Source organism: Bubalus kerabau, chromosome 3 (assembly GCF_029407905.1).
Source record: "Bubalus kerabau isolate K-KA32 ecotype Philippines breed swamp buffalo chromosome 3, PCC_UOA_SB_1v2, whole genome shotgun sequence".
NCBI classification, from domain to species: Eukaryota; Metazoa; Chordata; class Mammalia; order Artiodactyla; family Bovidae; genus Bubalus; species Bubalus kerabau.
Window position 1 is genome coordinate 125049813 of NC_073626.1, and position 26047 is coordinate 125075859.

Sequence of the window (26047 nt, forward strand, 5' to 3'; positions counted from 1 at the left end):
TACTAGTTTTATTCTGACAGTTTCTAACTCTCTGAGAGGCTCTAAGCTATTTGAATATCTTAAGCTTCCCGTGCCTCTCGAGGCTGGGAGACTGTAAACAATCGTATGCATAGCTGTGGGTGTCCAGGTAAACTTGTCAGGCGAGTTAGAGAGCCATCTGAGGGGTTTGGATTTAAACACTCCTAATTGCCCAGGAACTTTATTAATTGGAGCTGTAAGTTAACTCTTTGACAGAGAGAGCGAGATGGTGGTGGGGGACAGCCCCCAGTAAAGTCAGAGGTGAGAGCACAAAGCAATAAAGTAGGCAGACTCTGGTTTTTTGGGGGTAGATGCTCGAGAATATCCAGGGGCACTCCCGAGGCTCGATCCCGCCTTTGCGTATGCCGAGCCTCCTTCCTCATGACCTTTGCACGAGTGGAATGTCTCCCGCCGGCTCCCGGCACCCTTGATATGATGTGATATGATAAAAGTGACACTATCTGTGTGATTTTCCTCTCGAAAACCCATAGCTCCAGTCTAATCATGAGAAAAATCATCAGGCACATTCCAATAGAGGGATATCCTACAGTAAGCTTGATCAGTATTCCCCAAAACTGTGTAAGTCCTCAAACAAGGAAAATCTGAGAAATTGCCACAGTTCACAGAGCCTAGAGAGACATGACAACTACGTGTAATGTAGTATCCTGGCTGGGATCCTGGAGCAGAAAAAGGACATCAGTAAAAACTAAGGAAACCTGAATCAACTATGGACTGTACTTAATAAGACATCAACACTGGTTCATTAATTGCAACAAATGCAGCATACTAATATGTTAATAATAGGGGAAACTGTGGAGGGGAGAATTAAATATAAACAAATAAATAAAGATTTAAAAGATAAGGAAAATTTTTCTAACTATTCTAGTAGTCACCCATCAGAACAGACTGCTCTACAAAGTACCAGTTCACTGGGAGTAACGGGGTATAAAGAATTGAGTTCTGAATTGGACGTTTGGATAAAATCTCCACAGCTTTTCTTTATTTAATAGATGAAATGATTTTACATTCAGAACACAAATCTAAAGTATTGCAAAGTATTAAAATGCCAGATCAAGAAATAATTAAAATGTCATATAGTCTAGATAATTGGTTTGTATATTATTCTGAAAATTTGTCATCTATATAAAGTAATACATGATATCTCTATGATATCAAAATATCTGATCAATATCCATTTCCCCTATGTTAATAATAGATTTGTTTTACTATATTTATATGCTTATATATGGATACAATCTTAGGTATTATTATATTTACACTTATTTATAAATGTTAGTTTATATCCACTACACTTATTTGTTCTATTTACACAACTTTAGATTTTAATGGCATGGTATAGTGGTTCAATGATTCTCAAGGCAGAATGGATCCAATTTAACCAAAGTTTCTTGGTTGAGGGACAAAAAGACAATTATGGGAAGAGACCATGTTAAGCTATGGATGGCAAAAGTGATTTATCAAAAGGACAGCTGGAAAGGCAAGAAGGCATCTAAAATAACCCCAATGAACATTCGGTTTGTATACAAGATTCTCTGTGCCATGATGTCAAGCATCCTTCCAGCTTTCAGTGTTCAAAACATTAAAGCAAGGCCAACAGGCACATGAAAAGATGCTCAACATTGCTAATTATTAGATAAACACAAATCAAAACTATAATGAGATCAGACCAGACCTCAGACCAGTCAGAATGGCCACCCTCAAAGTCTACAAATAGTCGACTCCCCTGGTGTCCAGTGGTCAAGACTCTGTGTGCCCAGCACAGGCGCCTGGCTTCAATCCCTGGTTAGGGAACTAGATCCCACGTGCCCAGAGACTAAGACCTGGTGCAGCCAAATAAATATATAAATGAAAATATTTTTAAAAGTCTACAAATAATAAATGCTGGAGAGTGTGTGGAGAAAACAGGACCCTCCTACACTGTTGGCGGGAATATAAATTGGTGCAGTCACTATGGAGAGCAGGATGGAAGCTCCTTAAAAAACTAAAACTAGAGTTACCATATGATCTGGGAACCCCACTCCTGGGCACATATCCAAAATAGACAAAAACTCTTAACTGAAATGTTCACAGCAGCACTATTTACAAAACCAAAACATGGAAGCAACCTAAATGTCCATCATCAGAGGAATGGATAAAGAAGATGTGATATACACATAAAATGGGATATTACTCAGCCATATAAAAAAACAAAGTAGTACCATTTGCAACAACATGGATGAACCTAGATATTATCATACTAAATGAAGTTAAGTCAGACACAGAAAGACAAATATTATATACTTATCTGTGGAATCTAAAATAATAATACAAATGAACTTTTTTACAAGACAAAAATAGACTCACAGACATAGAAAATAAAATTATGGTTATCAAAGGGAAAGGGTGGGAAGGATAAATTAGAAATTTGAAATTAACAGATACACACTACTATGTATAAAATTTAAACAACAAGGACTATTGTAAAGCACAGGGAGCTGACTATATTCAATATAATAACCTATAATGGAAAAGAATCTGAAAAAGAATATGTATGTGTGTGAATCTGTTTGTTATATACCTGAAACATGGTAAATCAACTATACTTCAACTAAAAATAAAACAGTAGAGCATGATGAACTAAATTAAAAGACTCTTTTGACTCTAAGCAAACCCATTTATTTCAGAGATTCTATTTAAGCAAGTAAGGTAATAGAGAAGAATAAAGAGTCAACTGAGTGTACTGCTTAGGAGTACATGGTTGTATAGCTAAACTGCAAGGGTTGGACTGCAGCTTTGCCTTGTTTTTGCCATGTAATCTCAGGCAAGCTTCTCAACTTCTCTCTCTGTTCTTTAGTTTCTTCATCTGCAAAATGGAGATAATACCAGTTCCTAATTTAGAAGGATGCTGTGAGGATGAAATGAGAAAATCTAGGTAAAGCTCTTAGCACAAATTAGTTCAAAAATTCCTCAGTAATAAGCTATTTGGTCTTTGTTATGTACACAATTCATAAAAGGTAAATTCACTAACTTTGCAGAGTTCCACTGTACCTCAAATTAGAGGACAAAGGTAGGCACAGAGCACACGGCTCAGAAAGGCCTGAAGCCCAAAGTTTATCTTTTAATCTGTGGAACACATTTTCCACATGCACAATATTAATAGAAACAGGTAACAGATGAAAGATGTGAGTAGGCTGTGCTGAGCATTTGCAGTGATCCACACCACTGCTCTAATGGGGAGCAACTCTGTGGTACTTGGGAAGGAAAAGAACACAGTGACCCCGGGGAGAATATATCTTCCCTTGGCACTAGAGCAGCCTGATGATTACATCTTGTTCTCAAGGGCTTCAGAGAATCTATTCTGCACTGTACCAAGCAGAGCACTTACTGTACTAACACTAAGAAACACTGTAACCCATAATACACACAAAGATTTTAAAATAAGAAAAGTAGGGATTTGTTTTTATTTCAAAATCTGAGTATACTTTTGGTGATAGCCTTTCAAAAACAGGACACTGTAATTGGCAATATTTTAGCACCAACTCTCAATCTCCCCCTAACAAGTAGAGTGACTAGCCTGTCTTCTCTATGAGTTAAAACACCATGCTTTCTTCTTAGGCAAGTAACATCGAGCAGTAAAGCCACTTGAATTAGATGAAAAAAAAAAAAAAAGGGGAAGGGAGAAGAGTTTAGAAATTTTACAAAGTCAATCAGGAAGCAAAATGTCAAGACTTCACTACATTTTTAAAAGTTAACTATGTACACTTACACTGCACACATATAAACCAAGTTTGTGGTTTCCCAATAACATTCTCCAGTAATGGAATCACAGCTCCTCAGAGAAATGACTGATCCCAGGGCTGGGGTAGGAAAAGAACAGGACACATCTGCAACATCTTAGATCAAAAAGTAAGGAAGTGCTCAAAGAAGGATGTGGACATGTTAAAAGGACATGGAGCCTTGTCCTTTCTTTCTGTAACAAAAGAAAATCCAAGGACATATGTTAGTTCAGTTCCTTTAATCTGAATTAATTTCTTCATTCAGGAGTCTTTTATTGTCTTTCATTGGCAATTTTGAATAGTGTTTTTGGCTACCCCCAGCTAAAATGAGGATGATTAGACCATCAGAGTAAAATAAAAATAAAGAATTATAATCCTCTGAATAAAGTAAGTATCCGTGAGTGCACAATGATATAAACCAAAGATTAAATACATGGGGCAGGAGTAGGAATGAGGGGGTAGGATAAAAAGCTCTTCCTTACTGTAGAAAAACAACTAATATATGTAAAATCAATGATGGAATAAGAAGAATCATCGTTTGCCGAACATGATAACTGATTCAGGCAAGAATCATCAAATAATGCTAAACTAGTGGATGAAAGATTGGGAAGTAACAGGACATTCACATAGTCTCAGAATGTATCCCTAACAAGTTACTTTTCAAGTACAACCAAAATTTACAGTAGAGAAACCTGGCAGCTATCACCTTCAGTTCAGTTCAGTTCAGTCGCTCAGTCGTGTCCGACTCTTTGCGACCACATAGACTGCAGCACACCAGGCCTCCCTGCCCATCACCAGCTCCCAGAATTTACTCAAACTCATGTCCATTGAGCCGGTGATGCCATCCAACCATCTCATCCTCTGTCGTTCCCTTCTCCTGCCCTCAATCTTTCCCAGCATCAGGGTCTTTTCGAATAAGTCAGCTATTCACATCAGGTGGCCAAAGTTTCAGCTTCAACATCAATCCTTCCAATGAACACCCAGGATTGATCTCCTTTAGGATGGACTGGTTGCATCTCTTTGCAGTCCAAGGGACTCTCAAGAGTCTTCTCCAACACCACAGTGCAAAAGCATCAATTCTTTGGTGCTCGGCTTTCTTTATAGTCCAACTCTCACATCCATACATGACTACTGGAAAAACCATAGCCTTGACTAGACGGACCTTTGTTGACAAAGTAATGTCTCTGTTTTTTAATATACTGTCTAGGTTGGTCATAACTTTCCCTTCTAAGGAGTAAGCATCTTTTAATTTCATGGCTTTAGTCACCATCTGCAGTGATTTTGGAGCCCAAAAAAATAAAGTCAGCCACTGTTTCCCCATCTATTTCCCATGAAGTGATGGCCATGATCTTAGTTTTCTGAATGTTGAGCTTTAAGTCAACTTTTTCACTCTCTTCTTTCAATTTCATCAAGAGGTTCTTTAGTTCTTCACTTTCTGCCATAAGGGTGGTGTCATCTGCATATCTGAGGTTATTGATATTTCTCATGGCAGTCTTGATTCCAGCTTGTGCTTCCTCCAGCCCAGCGTTTCTCATGATGTACTCTGCATAAGTTAAATAAGCAGGGTGACAATATACAGCCTTGATGTACTCCTTTTCCTATTTTTAACCAGTCTGTTCCATGTCCAGTTCTAACTGTTGCTTCCTGACCTGCATACAGGTTTCTCAAGAGGCAGGTCGGGTGGTCTGGTATTCCCCGCTCTTTCAGAATTTTCCACAGTTTATTGTGATCCACACAGTCAAAGGTTTTAGCATAGTCAATAAAGCAAAATTGATGTTTTTCTGGAACTCTCTTGCTTTTTCAATGATTCAGTGGATGTTGACAATTTAGTTCCCCTGCCTTTTCTAAATCCAGTTTGAACATCTGGAAGTTCACAGTTCACATAGTGCTGAAGCCTGGCTTGGAGAATTTTGAGCATTACTTTGCTAGCAAAGTGATGAGTGAGATGAGTGCAATTGTGCGGTAGTTTGAGCATTATTTGACATGGCCTTTCTTTGGGACTGGAATGAAAATTGACCTTTTCCAGTCCTGTGGCCACTGTTGAGTTTTCCAAATTTGCTGGCATATTGAGTGCAGCACTTTCATAGCATCTTCTTTTAGGATTTGAAATAGCTCAACTGGAATTCCATCACCTCCACTAGCTTTGTTCCTAGTGATGCTTCCTAAGGCCCACCTGACTTCACATTCCAGGATGTTTGGCTCTAGGTGAGTGATCACACCATCATGATTATCTTGGTCATGAAGATCTTTTTTATACAGTTCTTCTGTGTATTCTTGCCACCTCATCTTAATATCTTCTGCTTCTATTAGGTCCATACCATTTCTGTCCTTTACTGAGCCCATCTTTGCATGAAATGTACCCTTCGTATCTCTAATTTTCTTGAAGAGATCTCTAGTCTTTCCCATTCTATTGTTTTCCTCTATTTCTTTGCACTGATCACTGAGGAAGGCTTTCTTATCTCTCCTTGCTATTCTTTGGAACTCTGCATTCAAATGTGTTTATCTTTCCTTTTCTCCTTTGCTTTTTGCTTCTCTTCTTTTCACAGCTATTTGTAAGGCCTTCTCAGACAGCAGCCATTTTGCTTTTTCGCATTTCTTTTTCTTGGGGATGGTCTTGCTCCCTGTCTCCTGTACAATGTCCTGAACCTCCATCCATAGTTCATCAGGCACTCTATTATATCTAGTCCCTTAAATCTATTTCTGGCTTCCACTGTATAATCATAAAGGATTTGATTTAGGTCATACCTGAATGGTCTAGTGGTTTTCCCTACTTTCTTCAATTTAAGTCTGAATTCATCAATAAGGAGTTCATGACCTGAGCCACAGTCAGCTCCTGGTCTTGTTTTTGCTGACTGTATAGAGCTTTTCCATCTTTGGCTGCAAAGAATATAATCAATCTGATTTTGCCTTAACCAACTGATTGAAGTCACCATTGTCAGCAATGTGGGCATTCGACAGCATGTGTGTCTTGGTGTAAATGCACTGAAGGTCAGCATCATTTCAATGATTTCTCTGCCAAAAGCATAACCTAAATCTATCTAATAGAGAAAACACTGGAAAAACCCACCTGAGGGAAGCATTCTACAAAAAAACTAGCCTGTACTATTCAAGATTGCCAATGTGATGAAACACAATAAAAGACTCCCAAATGGGTTTATTTCTGGGTTTTCTATCTTGTTCCATTGGCCTATATTTCTGTTTTTGTGCCAGTACTATACTGTCCTGATGACTGTAGCTTTGTAGAATAATCTGAAGTCAAGAAGGTTGATTCCTCCAGCTCCATTCTTCTTAAGACTGGTTTGGCTATTCAGGGTCTTTTGTGTTTCCATAGGAATTGTGAAATTTTCTGTTCTAGTTCTGTGAAAAATACCATTGGTATTTGTTAGGGATCACACTGAATCTGTAGATTGCATTTGGTAGTATAGTCATTTTCACAATATTGATTCTTCCTACCCAGGAACATGGAATATTTCTCCATATGTTTATGTCATCTTTGATTTCTTTCATTAGTGTCTTATAATTTTCTATGTACAGTTCTTTTGTTTCCTTAGGTAGTTTATTCCTAGATATTTCATTCTTTTTGTTGCAATGGTGAGTGGGATTGATTCCTTAATTTCTCTTTCTGACTTTTCATTGTTAGTATATAGAAATGCAAGTGATTTCTGTGTATTGATTTTGTATCCTGCAACTTTGCTAAATTCACTGACTAGCTCTAGTATTTTTCTGATACTATCTTTAGGGTTTTCTATGTACAATATCATGTCATCTGCAAACAATAAGAGCTTTACTTCTTTTCCGATCTGGATTCCTTTTATTTCTTTTTCTTCGATGATTGCTGTAGCTAGGACTTCCAGAACCATGTTGAATAATAGTGGTGAAAGTGGACACCCTTGTCTTGTTCCTGATCTCAGGGTTAATGCTTTCAGTTTTTCCCCATTGAGAATAATGTTTGCTATAGGCTTATCATATATGGCCTTTACTATGTTGAGGCAGGGTACTTCTATGCCCATTTTTTGAAGAGTTTTAATCATAAATAGGTGCTGAATTTTGTCAAAGGCTTTTTCTGCATCTAATGAGATCATCATATGGTTTTTATCTTTCAATATATTAATACGGTATATCACATTGATTGATTTGCATATATTGAAGAATCCTTGCATTCCTGGAATAAACCCAACTTGATCATGGTGTATGAGATTTTTGATGTATTGCTGAATTCTGTCTGCTAAAATTTTGTTGAGGATTTTTGCATTTGTGTTCATCAGTGATATTGGCCTGTAGTTTTCCTTTTGTGTGTTGTCTTTGTCTGGTTTTGGCATCAGAGTGATGGTGGCCTCATAGAATGAGTAATGGAACAAGATTCAAAGCCCAGAAATAAACCCACGCACCTATGGGTACCTTATTTTTGACAAAAGAGGCGAATATACAATGGGGCAAAGACAGCCTCTTCAATAAATGGTGCTGGGAAAACTGGACAGCTGCATGTAAAAGAATGAAATTAGAACACTTCCTAATGCCACACACAAAGATAAACTCAAAATGGATTAAAGACCTAAATGTAAGACAGAAATTATAAAACTCTAAGAGGAAAACATAGGCAGAACACTCGATGACATAAATCAAAGCAAGATCCTCTATGACCCACCTCCTAGAGTAACGGAAATAAAAACAAAAGTAAACAAGTGGGACCTGATTAAACTTAAAAGCTTTTGCACAACAAAGGAAACTATAAGTAAGGTGAAAAGACAACCTTCAGAATGGGAGGAAGTAATAACAAATGAAACAACTGACAAAGGATTAATTTCCAAAATATACAAGCAGCTCACACAACTCAATGCCAGAAAAACAAACAACCCAATCAAAAAGTGAGGAGAAGACCTAAACAGACATTTCTCCAAAGAAGACATACAGATGGCTAGCAAACACATGAAAAGATGCTCAACATCACTCATTATTAGAGAAATGCAAATCAAAACCACAATGAGACATCACCTCACACCGGTCAGAATGGCCATCATCAAAAAGTCTACAAGCAATAAATGCTGGAGTGGGTGTGGAGAAAAGGGAATGCTCTTGCATTGCTGGTGGGAATGTAAATTGATACAGCCACTATGGAAGACGGTATGGAGAGTCCTTAAAAAACTAGGAATAAAACCACCATATGAACCAGCAATCCCACGCCTAGGCATATATCCTGAGGAAACCAAAATTGAAAAAGACACATGTATCCCATTGTTCATTGTAGCACTATTTACAATAGCTAGAACGTGAAAGCAACCTAGATGTCCATCAACAGATGAATGGATAAAGAAGTTGTGGTACATATACATAATGGAATATTACTCAGCCATAAAGAAGAATGCATTTAAGTCAGTTCTGATGAGGTGGATGAACCTAGAACCTATCATACAGACTGAAGTGAGTCAGAAAGGGAAAGTTAAATATTGTATTCTAATGCATATATATGGAATCTAGAAAAATGGTACTGAAGAATTTATTTACAGGCAATGGAGAAACAGACATAGACAACAGACTTATGGACATAGGGAGAGGGGAGGAGAGGATGAGATGTATGGAAAGAGCAACATGGAAACTTACATTACCATATGTAAAATAGATAGCCAACCATCTATTTGCTGTATGGCTCAGGAAACTCAAACAGGGGCTCTGTATCAATCTAGAGAGGTGGGATGGGGTGAGAGATGGGAGGGAGGTTCAGAAGGGAGGGGATATATGTATACCTATGGCTGATTCATGTTGAGGTTTGACAGAAAACAACAAAATTCTGTAAAGCAATTATCCTTCAAAAAAAATAATTAAAATCAACAACAACAAAAAAGACTCCTGGATGAAGAAATTAATTCAGATTAAAGAAACTGAACTAACATACATCTTTGGATTTTCTTTTGTTCAGAAAGACCTTACTGAGACAGGTAAAATCTCAGTAAGGTCTGTAAATTAGTTGATAGCATTGTTTCAATGTTAAGTTTCTGATTTTCATTACTTTAACTATATATAGTTAATATATAATATAAGCAAATTCCCTGTTTTTGGAAAATACACCCTGAAATATTTAGAGGTAAAAGGGAATAATGTCTGCAACATACTTCTAAATGGTTCAGAGAGAAAAATGAAGTGGAAAAGTAAGAAAGGAACTGGGGAGGAGGAGGAGAGAGAAAAACAAATGTAACAAAATGGTGACATTTGGGGAACCTGTGTGAAGAGCTTTCAGGAGTTTCCACAACTTCTCTATCTCAAATTATGTCAGTTGAAAAACATTAAGTTGGATATAAAGTGCTACATCTGCCAAAATTCACAGAAATGTACACTAAGATCTGTACATTATACCATATATAAATCGCAATTCAATTAAAGCAATAAAAGCTTATTCTAGATGTTTCATCAAATGTTGATGACTGGAACACTTCTGTAATTAAGACCAGAGGATAGAAACCCACCAAGGACCTATCTAAATGAAGACTACATTCACACCTGCTGTATGCTGAGCTTGGAATGATACACTACACCAGTGAGGCTGGTCATCACTCTGTGCCCACAATGACCAGATGCTCTAGTGATCTCCTAGCTGGACAGATAGAGGCCTGCTACCTTCCTGTCATGCTCCCCAGGATGCCCTCTGTGTGCTCAGCCAGGTAACACTACCTTCTCTTGTTAACTAGCCTCCAAATACATAAAGCCATTTTTCATGAGGAATCATAGATCTTCAATTTTTTTTAATTAAAAAAAAAAAAAATGGAGAAGTCAAACATGATAGTGACAATCCCTGAGGAAGGGACACATGTTGCTAAATAAGCCTTGGAGAGATACTGCTGCTGATACCAAGGCCCAGAGCAAGAGCAAGGCTCACACCTGGCTTAGAACACAGATTGATATCTTTCAAAGTGCTTTTAAAAGATTACTATCACTCTAATACTCAACTATTCTTTTTTGAAACACTAATAAAACAAAGTGGCTGAGACATCTCATACCTTGCTTTAGAAATACTATAAAATCCTTTACAGTTTGGTCCAAATGAACTCCATGATATACTACAGGTCTGAAATTGCGATGCTCAAATGAACGAATGAGGCGAACTGTAATGGTCACATCTTCGGAAGCCATGTGCAGAAATTCCTGTGGCAAGGGATAATAACATCAGCTCATAATTATCCACCAGCCTGCATTTCCTCCATCAGCTCTCAGGCACCCAGCCCATCTCTCCCACACTGCACAGTTAACGACAGAATTCCCAGAACCAGACCAGATTCCGGGACAACCAAAGGGTCCCAAGGTCGCTTCCACCTACCCACTGTGATCCTGGACAGCTTTACCACAGTTCCTGATGTTCTGACAGGTAGAAAACTGACAAGGTACAGAAGATGAACACCAACTCAGGAGTGTGGGTGTATGTGGAGAAGTGGGGCTGCACGTGTTACTGCTCTGGTGTGCTACACCACCAATCTCATTTGGCCCTGAGAGGAAGTTCACTTATATTAGCATCAAATATCAGGTTGCATTTTCATTTCACAAATGCTGCCAGATTTCAGAACTGATTTAATCATGTGTCATAGTATTATCCAGGCTTCCCAGGTGGTGCTAGTGGTAAAGAATCCACCTGACATTGCAAGAGACGAAAGAAACTCAGGGTTCCATCCATGGGTTGGGAAGATCCCCTGGAGGAGGGCATGGTAACCCACTCCAGTATCCTTACCTAGAAAATGCCATGGACAGAGAAGCCTGGTAGGCTAGAATCCATAGGATTGCAAAGAGCTGGACACAACTGAAACAACTTAGCGTGCATAGTATCACCCATTGTCCACACTATTGTTTAATTTGAATATGTTTATTTCACCCTAAACTATGTAATAGTCCTACATACCAGTGTTAATATTATCAGATTTAATTCTATTACCAAACCATACTTTAATTTTATTACCAAATCATACTTATTTTAAGATGAGGAAAAATTCATTGCACTAAATGCCCAAGGTCATAAAACATGGAGCCAGGATTCAAGCACCAACTTAATTCCAAATTTCATGATCTAATATATAATATACTGTTAAAAAAAAAGTCCCCCCAAATAATTTCCTCCAAAAAATCTGCAAAGTTGACAATGTTTTAAAAATAAAATTATGGTACATTTCTAATTAGTAGCAACTACTTAATGCTTTCAACTTGGCATATAACTTTCAGCCATAATACACAATACTAAAAACAAAATAGCTGTAATGCTAATAAGATAAAATAAGATGTCCAATCTCACCAGTAATCAGAGAAATTCAAAATAACAATGAGCTATATATTACTCATCAAACTGACAAACGAAAAAGCCTGACAATACCTACTGTTGGCAAGAGTGCAGAACAATGAGAGTTTAATCAGTTAAGGTGGGCATCCAAGTGGATTCTACTTCTGGAGACAATTGGGCAATATTTAGTAAAGCTGAAGATTCATATACCTTTCAATCCAGCAATGTCATTCATATGTAGGTGCTCTTGGGAATCTCTCACATGTGTGTACAAGGAGAACTGTAAAAGAACATCAGTATTAACATTGTTAATTACAAAAACTGGAACCAACTAAATGTCCATCAGCAGGAGAATAGATAATTATGGTACTTTCATTCAACAAAATACTTCAAGCAGTGAAAATGAATGATCTAGAACTATGAACATCAACACAGATGAAATCTCAGAAATAGTATGGTGAATGCAAAAAAAGCAAGTCACAAAAGCATCAGAATAACACATCATTTACACAAAATTAAAAAACATAGGTTTCATTATGTTGAAAAAGAGATGATTCTTGGAGCAAAGAAAGGATTATGCAATTAGGGAGAAGTAAAACAGGTGTTTCCATCATACTGGTTGCATTTTATATCTTAAGCAGGATGTTAAGTATAGAGACAGTACAGCTACTATTCTTTAAGCCTTTTGGTGTGTCTGGAATAGTTCATAATATACACAAAGAAGCCACACTAATTTGATCTGGAAAGTTTCTTTGAATCACAAAATGCTTATACAAATATTTCACTAAGTTTGAGAGAATATACAGCACATTACGTGTGAAAAGCAAAGGTTCAAGCTGTTTTAATGCATAAAATAATCTTTGATTATAGTGTACTGTTTATAATTAAACAAATGGTTTTAATTGAATGGTCTTGAATTAAAAATAGTATTTTTCCTTTAAAATAAAGGGTTCATTGTATAATCTTATTTTGTGGCTTGAGAGCTTAAATAAAATCTTTTGGAAATTCCATTATTAGCTGCTACACTATTTGTTATTAAATCTGGTTTTACAGGGCTTCCCCAAAATTCTGACCCTAAAATTTACCAAATAATGGCAGTTTAGCAAGACATCTACAAAATTATAATTTAAAATTTACTGAGATACCTAATAAAGGATCTCTCTCAAGAAAGGGATAGCATAAAAGACTCTAGGAACTTCCCCTGTGGTCTAGTGATTAAGAATCCATTACAAGAATCCCTTGCAATGCAGGGGACGCAGGTGTGATCCCTGGTGGGGGAACTGTGATCCCACATGCCGAGGAACAACTAAATGCTGCAGTTACTGAGCCCACTCACTCTGGAGCCTGCAAGCCACAACTGGAGAGCCCCCACCACAACGAAGATCCTGCGTGCTACAACTAGGACCTGAAGCAACCAAATAAATACATAAATACATTTAAAAAAGAAAGAAAAAAAAGACTCCATATTTTAGAGGCAGGGTTAACAGGTCTGTGGAAATTATGACCAATTTCTTCCTTCTCTCACTTAGCCCCCCAAACAATAAAGAAGCTCTCCAAAACACACTACACACACACACACACACACGGACAGAAGCCCTACAATGAAGTCCAAATTCCTAAAGAGTTCAGAGCCGGACAGATCAAACTTAATTATTGACTCTAGTTCTCAGCCCTAACATATGGTTGGATCTCAATAAATAGTAGCTGCTTTTATCAAGGGTCTACTTGGGATTAAACAGGTTTGGGCATAAAGACAGCTCATGTAGACAGCAAACAAAGATACAAGATTCCCAGGTGCAATGAAATAAATTATGTAAATGGACTAACGAAAGAGGCCAAGCAAGCTAGCACATGTATGCCTTATGAAACTTTTATAATTGTAGGCTTTTTTTTTCCACTTTAAAAAAAGCTGCCCCATATGCTGTACTTAAATAGCTGAAGTTTTCAATTTAAAACTCCAAATGTGCATTACTGTCTAATTTGATTAACAATGTATTGTCATCTTCATCAGAAATTTGTAGTAATTTATACTCAGTAACTAAGCCATATTAGCTACTATTAGAATGAGGCCATTATTTAATTTGTCTCATGGACTGTGGGAAATCTATGTTGTTAGTTTAGGGAGCCAGACATACTGAAGAGACAGCTTGGAATGCTAGCATTACAAATTATAAGTGTGATGTTTTCCCAGAAGGTTTGACCTACTTTTAAAAAATGAATCTGATCAAGTTTAAAAGGTATCCTTCAAATGAAGGGACAGAGAAAGCAAAAGCAATAATTTAGAGGTAAATTAACAAAACATATTCAAAAACAAGAAAAAAGGTGTGAATAAATGAAATGATAGACCATGTTCTTAACTATGAAAGCTCAGAGTTGTAAAGAAATAATTCTCCCTAAATTAATCTATAAATTAAATAAAATCCCCATCAAAATGTAACAGGGTGGTCTGGACTTAAAACAAGCATTTCTAATCTAGAAGAAAATGCTTGTGAACTTAGCAAAGTCATAAAAGAAAAAAAATAAAAGAGAGAGACAGAGAGACCAGCGGTACCATAAATTAGGTGGCACTGCTGCTGCTGCTGCTAAGTCGGTCAGTCGTGTCCGACTCTGTGCGACCCCAGAGACGGCAGCCCACCAGGCTCCCCCGTCCCTGGGATTCTCCAGGCGAGAGCACTGGAGTGGGGTGCCATTTCCTTCTCCAATGCAGGCAAGTGAAAAGTGAAAGTGAAGTCGCTCAGTCGTGTCCGACTCTCAGCGACCCCATGGACTGCAGCCTACCAGGCTCCTCCGTCCGTGGGATTTTCCAGGCAAGAGTGCTGGAGTGGGGTGCCATTGCCTTCTCCATGTGACACTGAAGACTGACAAATCAGTAGAAGAGAATAGAAAACTCTGAAAAGACTCAAGATTCAAGAATTTAGTATAAAAATGGCATTTCACATTTGTGGGGAAAAGACACCTTAATCAATGGCATTAGGAAAACTGGTCAGACATTTAGAAAAAGGTAATTCTGGATCCTTACTTCATATCTTATACAAAATAAACTATATGTAAAACAAATATTTAAACTAAACTGTAAAATCACAGGAAGGCATCAAAAAATAGGTATAAACTTTTATAATCTTAAGGTAGAAAAGACCTTTCTAAGCAAATAAAAATCAGCAACCACCAAGGAAAAGGTTGACAGATATAGCAAAAAAAAAAAAAAAAATTATAAGAAAAGACAAATGTCTTGATAGAAACATGGATAAAGGTAATCAATGAGCAATAGGCTAAATCTTTAAGTCAATATTACTGGTAACTATAGAACTGAAAAAGAGAAATAGTAAGATACTGATTAGCCACAGATTGGTAAATATATTTAAATTAAAAACTGGCCACACCAGTGTTGGCAAGGATATAGAAAAATAAATATTTTACATACTCCTGCCAAGAACATTAAATGATAGACTTCCTGGAGAGGAGTGGGATAACCAATATCAAAATTTTAAATTTGCCTACCTTCTGACATGACAATTTTCATTCTACTAATTTACCCAGAGAAGACAATCACATCAAATATTTTAAAATCCATGAGTTTATAATGATTTTTTTTAAGTCGATTAGTCACTCAGGAAGCTAAAGGAGCACTTATTTGTTTTCCTGAAAACTGGCTTACCAAGGTAGGGAACGGGGCATTGAAAATGAGAAAAATAATCAGATTCTTATACAGTTTGTATTTCAAGATTATCAAATAGCTGATGAAAAGTTTTTTCTTTAAAGAAGAATGACAGCTAAAAAGCCCTGAAGGAATGACAGAATTTAAAAATTATGATTTACATAAATATCAAAATGGCTAAAATAAAAACAATGATAACACCAAATACTGGTGAGGGTATAGAGAAACTAATCTTTCACTCACTACTGATGGAAATGCAAAATGGTACAGCCACTCTAGAAAAGAATATGATAATTTCTTATAAAACACATGCTTATCATAGACCTAGCAAATGCACTCTTGAGCATTTATGCCAGAGAAATGAAAACTTATGTTCACACAAAAAACCTATATATAAATGTTCATAGTATATCCATGTTTAATACCCCCAAACTGGAAACAACCCAAACATCCTTCAACATGTGAGTGGTTAAACCAAGTGTGGTATATTCATATCATGAAACACTGGGGAATAAAAAAGAAAAAACTACTAATACACATAACAATTTTGATAGATCTTAAGGGAATTAAATTGAAAAGAAAAATCAACCTCAGAAGGTTACATACTGCACAGTTCCATTATACATCATTCTTTTTTAACAGTAGACTTTTACTTGCTTGTTTATTTTCGGCTGTTCTGGGTCTTCACTGCTGCACACGGGCCTTCCCTAGCTGTGGCAAGCAGGGGCTACTCTATAGTAGTGGTGCACAGCTACTCACTGCAGCGGTGTCTCTTGTTGCAGAACATGGGCGGTAGGGCACCTGGGCTTAGTTGCCCTATGGCATGTGAAATCTTCCCGGACCAGGGATCAAATCCATGCCCTCTGCATCAGAAGATGGATTCTTAACCATTAGACAACCAGGGGAGTCCTGTATGTCATTCTTGTAATGACAAAAGTATAGAAATGGAGAATAATTAGTGTCCCTGGGGTTAGCAAGGAGGGAAGGAGGTGGCTCTGGCTATAAAAGGGTAACAAAAGAGATCCTTGTGATGGCAAGTTTCTAATTCTTGACCGTGATGTTATCCACACTTATCTACACATGTGATAAAATTGCCTAAAACCAAATACACATGCACAAGCACACAAGCCTACAGAAGAAGATGTAAAACTAGTGATACGTGAATATGGTCCATGGATTGTATCAACATCAATTCCCTAGATGTGATTGATATAAGACCACCCTGAAGCAGGATGTCACCCTTGGGGAAAGCTGGATGAGGGGCAGAAAGGATCACTGGTATTATTTCTTATAACTGCATGTGACTCTGCAATTAGCTCAAAATAAAAAGTTGCTAAAGGCCATCATTTTGGAAACCCTAATGAAGTAATGAAAGTAGGCAGTGATCATAAAGGGGTGACAAAACCATTAGGTAAAAGATTGATGGGAAACTTTAGAATGGATACTTCAGGGGCTAAACTTAGTAATCCAACTTAACAAATGAATCCAACTTAACAAATGAATTAAGCCTCTGGATCTAACTCCCAGTTTAGGGGCTATGACAGTGTCTGCAAGAACAAGTTAAATGACACCATAAGGAGGTCATCAGTAGACTGTGGAAACTCTACTGAAAAAATGACTTGTTTTCTTCAACAAATAATTAGCATGCAATACATAGAAGGGGAGGAAGGTTATAAACTAAGAGACTTAAAAGAGATATATCAACTAATGTTTAGATCATGCATGGATCTTAATCTGCGTAATACTAGAAGATATTAGGAATCAATATCAATTCTGTTTATTTAATATTATTATGCTTGTGAGTCTAACTTAAAAGACTGAGGTATATAGGTAAAATGATACTATGACTGGTACTTGCTTTCAAATATTCTCGACAGAGGAAAAACAATTATGGATGTGTAGATTGAAAAAAAAAAAAAGTAGAACACTGGTAACTGCTGAAGCTGAATGTATATGGGACCTTATCATACTACACAGTTTTTAGATGCTTGAAGTTTTTTAATAATAAAATCATTTTAAGAAAAGATGAATGTAAAAAATGTACATTCAAGGAAGATTTTTTCCACTGATGTGCTTCTAATAGTTTATAAAAATTAGAATTCAATGAAGTAACTGAATTCATCAATTGAATCAATTGAGTTCATCAATGAAGTAAATTATGTCATGCCATAAAATGAAATCCCTTACAGCCATTGAAGGGTGAAATGAATCCACAGATATTAACTTTAAAAGATGGCTACTCCAATCCCAAAGAAAGGCAATGCCAAAGAATGCTCCAACTACCACACAATTGCACTCATCTCACACGCTAGTAAAGTAATGCTTAAAATTCTCCAAGCCAGGCTTCAGCAATATGTGAACTGTGAACTTCCTGATGTTCAAGCTGGTTTTAGAAAAGACAGAGGAACCAGAGATCAAATTGCCAACATCTGCTGGATCATGGAAAAAGCAAGAGAGTTCCAGAGAAACATCTATTTCTGCTTTATTGACTATGCCAAAGCCTTTGACTGTGTGGATCACACTAGACTGTGGAAAATTCTGAAAGAGATGGGAATACCAGACCACCTGATCTGCCTCTTGAGAAATTTGTATGCAGGTCAGGAAGCAACAGTTAGAACTGGACATGGAACAACAGACTGGTTCCAAATAGGAAAAGGAGTTCATCAAGGCTGTATATTGTCACCCTGCTTATTTAACTTATATGCAGAGTACATCATGAGAAACGCTGGGCTGGAAGAAGCACAAGCTAGAATCAAGACTGCAGGGAGAAATATCAATAACCTCAGATATGCAGATGACACCACCCTTATGGCAGAAAGTGAAGAGGAACTCAAAAGCCTCTTGATGAAGGTGAAAGTGGAGAGTGAAAAAGTTGGCTTAAAGCTCAACATTCAGAAAACGAAGATCATGGCATCCGGTCCCATCACTTCATGGGAAACAGATGGGGAAACAGTGGAAACAGTGTCAGACTTTATTTTTCTGGGCTCCAAAATCACTGCAGATGGTGAGTGCAGCCATGAAATTAAAAGACGCTTACTGCTTGGAAGGAAAGTTATGACCAACCTAGATAGCATATTCCAAAGCAGAGACATTACTTTGCCAACAAAGTTCCGTCTAGTCAAGGCTATGGTTTTTCCTGTGGTCATGTATGGATGTGAGAATTGGACTGTGAAGAAGGCTGAGCGCCAAAGAATTGATGCTTTTGAACTGTGGTGTTGGAGAAGACTCTTGAGAGTCCCTTGGACTGCAAGGAGATCCAACCAGTCCATTCTGAAGGAGATCAGCCCTGGGATTTCTTTGGAAGGAATGATGCTAAAGCTGAAACTCCAGTACTTTGGCCACCTCATGGGAAGAGTTGACTCATTGGAAAAGACTCTGATGCTGGGAGGGACTGGGGGCAAGAGGAGAAGGGGACGACAGAGGATGAGATGGCTGGATGGCATCACTGACTCGATGGACAGTGGCAACTGTCCAGATGGCAACTCTGACTCGATGAGTCTGAGTGAACTCTGGGAATTGGTGATGGACAGGGAGGCCTGGCGTGCTGTGATTCATGGGGTCACAAAGAGTCGGATACAACTGAGCGACTGATCTGATCTGATCTGATGAAATATTAGTGAATGAAAAAATAAGTTAGAAAACCATAGGTGTATGGTGTCTGCATAAGACCAGAGACAGGTTCAGAGCAGCACTGACCAAAATGTTCACAGCAGCTATGAATGGTAGAAATCCAAGAGACTGCTACTTGTTTTATAAATTTTTAATATTTCTTGATGTTTTAAGAATGAGTATGTGTTTTGAAATTAGGCTAATTTCTCTGTATACTTACATTTTCACTTTTCTGAGGTATGTGATATACATCAACAAAAAGTTATTTTTAAACTAAGGTATTTCTATTTCCTTTAAGAGAAAAGAGCTTACTGAGCAAAGGCAAACAAAACAGAACTTAGCAAATACTGGAAAGGACAGAGAGGGTCAGAAACTTAGTTATATTACTGATATGTATTGAAGGATACCCACTATTGATAAATCCAGAAAGTATTAGCAGTTAAGAGGCACTAGAAACAGGTCACATGCCCAAGACGAGTCTACACTTGTCTAAGAAGTACAAAAGCCTTCCACACTCAGCCCCTCCCTGCTCCGCTGATGGGATTTGTCACCACCACAACCCACTTTGTACATATTACCCCGGCAGTAATGTCAGCCTATAATTTCCCACACACATCAGGCTGTTCCCAAGCCCCTGCCACACCTGTCCACCCCCAGCTTTTCTCCAAACTCCCTTTGTCTCTCCACTCTTCACCTTACTACACAGGCAAGCCTCCAAAACCCAGCCTGGCACCATGCTCCAGGACAGCATCCCAATACTTTCTTCTCTGCCCCAACTCAGCTAAAGGCCCTCTGTGCACCCACAGCACCTGACCACGTCATACTGCAGTCATCTGTTATGGCTTGTTTTTGTACCAAAGCAACATATGTGTCATGAGACACGTCCGAGCCCTCATCAGTGTCTGGATAACTGCAATGCTAAGGAACACCTGAATTCCTGACACAGTCCAGCACTACAGACACGGTTATTGTTGTTTAGTCGCTCAGTCGTGTCTGACTCTTTGCAGCCCCATGGACTGTAGCCCACCAAGCTCCTGTGTCCATGGGATTCTCCAGGCAAGACTCCTGGAGCGGGTTGCCATTCCTCCTCCAGGGGATCTTCCTGACCCAGGGATCAAACCCACATCTCCTGCACTACAGGAGGATTCTCTACCGCAGAGCCACTAGAGAAGCACCCAGGTACCTATGAGTTTTTTCCAGGGTCCATGAAAATGCTTGAGATCTGGAGAAAAAACTTACTGCTCTAGAACATGAAATTTTAAAAAAATCAAATTTAACATTTAAGTAACTACAACACAAGTAACATTTCAACAGCAATTCAACTCTATTTATAAATCTTAGATTTAATACAGGATACAAGACCATTTTCTACAACGTAGGGAGGGGATTTGAAAAGTAACAGTGCCTAGGGCTTACGAGGGCTTCCCTGGTGGCTCAGACGCTAAAGCGTCTGTCTGCAATGCAGGAGACCAGGTTCGATCCCTGGGTTGGGAAAATCCCCTGGAGAAGGAAATGGCAGCCCACTCCAGTATTCTTGCCTGGAAAATCCCATGGACGGCGGAGCCTAGTAGGCTACTGTCCATGGGGTCGCGAAGAGTCGGACATGACTGAGCAACTTCACTTCACTTCAGGGCTTAGGAAGGTCTTTAAACTTCCCTGCCTTAGAAACCTGTTCTGGCTGGTACCTTACTCAGCTGGTTTGCGATAATGAAGAAAAACCCATAACCACAGCAAAGCAAAACTCGTAAAAACAAAGAAACAAACAAAGCAAGCACGAAACCCACATAGGAAGGCCCTCACGAGGAGCTCCCACATCCCACGTCCCTGCACCATCAGAGCCAAGAACGGATGCAGTCCAATATCCTCCCCTCCTGGACCAGTGTCACAGGTCAGGTCGGAGCTGCTTTTCATGGCCCAGACTGCAGCAGCGCGAAAAGGGAAGGTGGAAAGTCAGGATGGAATAGTCAGGGAAAGCCAAGCCAAGCTGCAAGCCAGGTTCCCTAACCACCCAATGGCTCTCATGCCAGAGCTGATGCCTCTCCCTGAGGCAAAGCTCTGAGCTGATGAGCTGTAAACTAGCTAGGGCGCTCCTGAGATGAAAGTGCACAGCCCAGCATTAACATAAACACCAAACACACATATGCCTAAAATACTTGACTGATGATCTCTATCAGTTCAACAAAATAAAATAAAATAACTACAGCTGATTCTAGTTACTTGCAGTGGATGCTGTCTGTAAAGTGGTCTCAAACACTGAACTCATGAATACTAGACCAGTGCTCCAGGGGAAATATAGAGTCAGGTTCTGGGACACCTATTTCCTCTAGTCACAATGTTCATTAACTGGTAAATACATAACCTTGTTTTATGTGCATTTCTGCTTAAAGACACCTTATTTGATATATACTGTACACTGCTGATTCATAAATGTTAAACTCACAGCCAGGAGTATTAGAAGTCATGCCTGAACAAAGTTTGCTTAACACACATGTTTTCTAAGGCACACACAGACAGCAAGATATTTGGGGGCCATTTTAAAGTGACATCACCAACAAACAACCATGAAAATGTGAAAAGCATGGCATTAAACGAAGCACAATGTGGACACCTGTTTACAATATGAACTGAAACAAGAAGGCAGCAAGTTGCCTTGTTTCACCTCAGTTGGTAACGAGAATTTTGTTGATTCAAATGTGTCACAGCCCTGCAGACTGGAGAATGACCAAGAAAGTGCCTGGCTATTGCTTTGGGGGTTGAAAGTAAATTTAATGAGTAGGCAAATCACAAATACACAGTCTGTGAATAACAAGGATTGACTGCATTACAATTAAAAAAAAAAAAAAGTATATGTGCTTTCCGGGTTTCCCTGATAACTCAATTGGTAAAGAATCCACCTGCAATGCAGGAGACCCCGGTTCGATTCCTGGGTGGAGAAGATCCACTGGAGAAGGGATAGACTACTCACTCCAGTATTCTTGGCCTTCCCTCGTGGCTCAGCTGGTAAAGAATCCACCTGCAATGCGGGAGACCTGGGTTCAATCCCTGGGTTGGGAAGATCCCCTGGAGAAGGGAAAGGCTACCCACTCCAGTATTCTGGCCTGGAGAATTCCATGGACTATACAGTCCATGGTGTCGCAAAGAGCTGGACACGACTGAGCAACTTTCACTTTCACGTGCTTTGCAGTATATGAAGAAAGCACACTCTTCACTTTTTGTCAGAGAATGGAAGAGAATCCAAATGTCCTTGAGAGTTAAAAGCTTTTTTAAAAAATTTTTTATTCTGTACTGGCGTATAGCCAATTAACAACGTTGTGATAATTTCAGGTGAAGGGACTCAGCCATAAACATACATGTAAAGAATCAGAAGTTTTAAGTGTAGAAAAGCACTCACCATTCAGGCAGTTAGCATTCAGATTCTATAATCACCAGGAAGGAGAAAGGGCGTACATAACTTGAAATTTAACAGATTCCTAAGGTGAATCACTTTGAAAAACCAAAATACTTTGTAAAGTTATATCTACCCCCTAAATTTAAGTATTGTAAAATCAAAATTGTCATAATACCAAGTTTGCTTTAAAACTTGTCTTACCCATATGAAAAAGGTACAGCTTTCAAAAAACTAATGTTCTAAGCACATACAAAAAACATGTATTACACTAAATGCTTAATTTTCCTCTAGATTTAGGAACTAATAAAACACAGCAAAGAGTTAATTTGCCTTCCTTTTGAAACAAATAAATAAAAAGAAGAAATACAGTTTATTGCTCTTTTATATGAGGAAACTAAACTGGCATAAAAGTAGGAAAAAGAAGAGTATTGCTAAGATGAAAATTATTCAGTATGCAAGTGAGTCTGACAATGATTCTGAAGAAAATAAACATATGTACTACTAAATATCATCCAAATATGTACTTTTACCCCTAGAAAAAGTTGTTTGAGGCCAAAGAGAGGGGAGAAAACCTACATTCTTTTTTCCTTTAATGTTTTTGCCTTTTTTTTTTTTTTAATGGAGAATAACTGCTTTACAATGTTGTGTTGGTTTCTTCTAAACAACTTGAATCAGTCATAATTATATACGCACACCCTCTCTCCATGTGTTTCCCTCCCCGGTTCCATCGCACCCCTCCAGGAGGTTACAGAGCTCCAGGCTGGACTCCCTGTGTTATATAATGGCTTCCCACTGCTGCTGCTGCTGCTAAGTCGCTTCAGTTGTGTCCGACTCTGTGCGACCCCAGAGACGGCAGCCCACCAGGCTCCCCCATCCCTGGGATTCTCCAGGCAAGAACACTGGAGTGGGTTGCCATTTCCTTCTCCAATGCATGAAAGTGAAGTCGCTCAGTCGTGTCCGACTCTTCGCGACCCCATGGACTACAGCCCACCAGGCTCCTCCATCCATGGGATTTTCCAGGCAAGAGTACTGGAGTGGGGTGCCATTGCCTTCTCCGACTTCCCACTAGTTATCTATTTTACACATGATAGTGTATATATGGTACGTGTAAGAATTGATGCTTTCAAATTGTGGTGCTGGAAAAGACTCCTGAGAGTCCCCTGGACTTCTAGGACATCAAACCAGTCAATCCTAAAGGAAATCAGTCCTGAATATTCATTGGAAGTACTGATGCTGAAGCTGAAACTCCAATACTTTGGCCACCTAATGGGAAGAGCCGACTCATTGAAAAAGACCCTGATGCTGGGAAAGACTGAAGGCAAAAGGAAAAGCGGGCAGCAGAGGAAGAGATGGTTAGACAGCATGACTGACTCAATCGCCATGAATCGGAGCAAACTCTGGGAGACAGCCAAGGACAGAGGAGACTGGTGTGCTGCAGTCCATGGGGTCACAATGAGTCAGACACGACTTAGCAACTGAACAACAACAAAGTGTATACATGTAAATGCTATTTTCTCTGTTCATCCTATACTCTCCTTCCCCTGCTACGCCCCTATGTCCGTTCTCTACATCTGCATCTCCATTCCTTCCCTGTAAGCAGGTTCATGAGTATATGCTTTAATATATGATATTTGCTTTTTACTTTCTGACTTACCTCACTGTGTTTAACAGGCTCTGGGTTCATCCACCTCACTACAACTGACCTACATTCTTTATACTATTCTTAAAAATACTGAGCACCTAGCATACTGCTAAATAGGTGAATGAGAAATGTTCACCTTTTAAAGAGAACATAACCTTGGCAAATTAGTAAGTTTATATAAAATTCCAATTTAAATGAAGTTGATAAGAATGACAAATTATAATCAAGTCAATTATTTTAGACTATGCCTAAAATGTTAATTCCATTCTAATCTATTCCAGCCTACTTTAAAAGTGTAATTATTTTTAAACTCATAAATAAAGAACAAAATTTTATTCTAAAAATAGACCTTGGTAAAAATGAAATACCAAAAACTAGTCATTATAATAAAAAGAAAAAAGTTAACAGAAATTTGCTTTAAATATTTTCAAAAGTATAATTTTTAAGATCATAAGCTAAAACTTTTTAGAATAGGTCCATGAGAGAATCAAATAAACATGTGAAAACCTCCTAGACTTTTTCTTCCAAATGTTTAGTTGTATAATTCAAATCAAAACACTACTATATTAGAAAAATCAGTTCATTCATCTTTCAGTGACAGAAAACTTTTGAGAAAGAGATTTTCAATGTATTAACTTATGAAAGACTTTAAAGTCTTTGACCTCAGCCATTTTTTAGATAGGTCAGAAAAATAAAATCTCCAGATGTTTAAGATAACACAAAAGGTGTAAGACAAATAATTAGCTAAATTAAGGCTTCCCTTATGGCTCAGTGGTAAAGAATCTGCCTGCCAATACAGGAGACATGGGTTCAATCCTTGGGAGGGGAAGATCCCCTGGAGAAAGAAATGGTAACCCATTCCACTATTCTTGCCTGGGAAATCCCATGAACAGAAGAGCCTGGCAGGCTACAGTCCATGGGGTCTATAGAGTCAGACATAGTTTAGTTTAGAGACTAAACAACAAATTTTAGCTAAATTAGATGATTATGCAAATAATTCTCATACTGTAACTACTTCACTGCAAGATGACATTAGCAGCTAGCCTTTCCTGAGAAAGAGTCATGGTCAATTCTAATAAGTAAACTCTTGCTGTTCACCCTGAGTATATCACTCACTGACAAATCAACACCTATAATTCCACAGACCTGCCTTTATGACCTTTGATTTGGGGCAAATACACAAAATCAATATCTGGTTTCTCTGCTCAAGGACGAAAACAAAACTCTCAGAGAACTATCTATTCTGGACAGTTGAGTTTTCCAAAGGGTTTAAGAGTTAACCATTTGGCAAAAATATTTCACGCCGTCCTTCCTGTTTGTAACAAGGTACATGGAATACCAATTCGATTTTTCCTGATACACAATCATCAGTGAGAATGTCAATCCTTACACAGTGTGTTGGAGATACTTCTTCATGGTGCTCTCACACTTCTGCACACCTTGTGAGCAGAGGCACTGGCTGCTCTAGCTCTCAAATATTCTTTTCAAGGATGTGTATAAAGCAAACAGTCCAGGAAGACAGATATTCTCCCCCTCCAGAATAGTGGGCAGGTGTGTTTCCTGTCTGCTGCTGCTGCTGCTGCTGCATCACTTCAGTCGTGTCCGACTCGGTGCAACCCCAGAGATGGCAGCCCACCAGGCTCCGCCGTCCCTGGGATTCTCCAGGCAAGAATACTGGAGTGGGTTGCCATTTCCTTCTCCAATGCAT

The 26047-nt window shown here is 38.5% G+C and overlaps 1 protein-coding gene across 10 annotated transcripts in view; it reads right to left on the reverse strand.

Annotated features, from left to right (window-relative positions):
- Positions 1-26047, reverse strand: part of C3H2orf76 (chromosome 3 C2orf76 homolog) — a 129138-nt gene that overhangs the window by 76201 nt on the left and 26890 nt on the right. For 7 of the 10 annotated variants that reach the window (XM_055572893.1, XM_055572894.1, XM_055572884.1 and 4 more), the window contains exons 2-3: positions 12256-12325; positions 10784-10928 (exon numbers count right to left, since the gene is read on the reverse strand). In XM_055572893.1, coding sequence (XP_055428868.1) covers positions 10784-10916 — 133 coding nt within the window. In that variant the 5' untranslated portion in view covers positions 10917-10928; positions 12256-12325. Of the gene's footprint in view, positions 1-10783; positions 10929-11100; positions 11267-12255; positions 12326-26047 lie in introns of all 10 variants that reach the window. The other 3 variants (XM_055572890.1, XM_055572891.1, XM_055572892.1) reach the window with 1 other exon arrangement.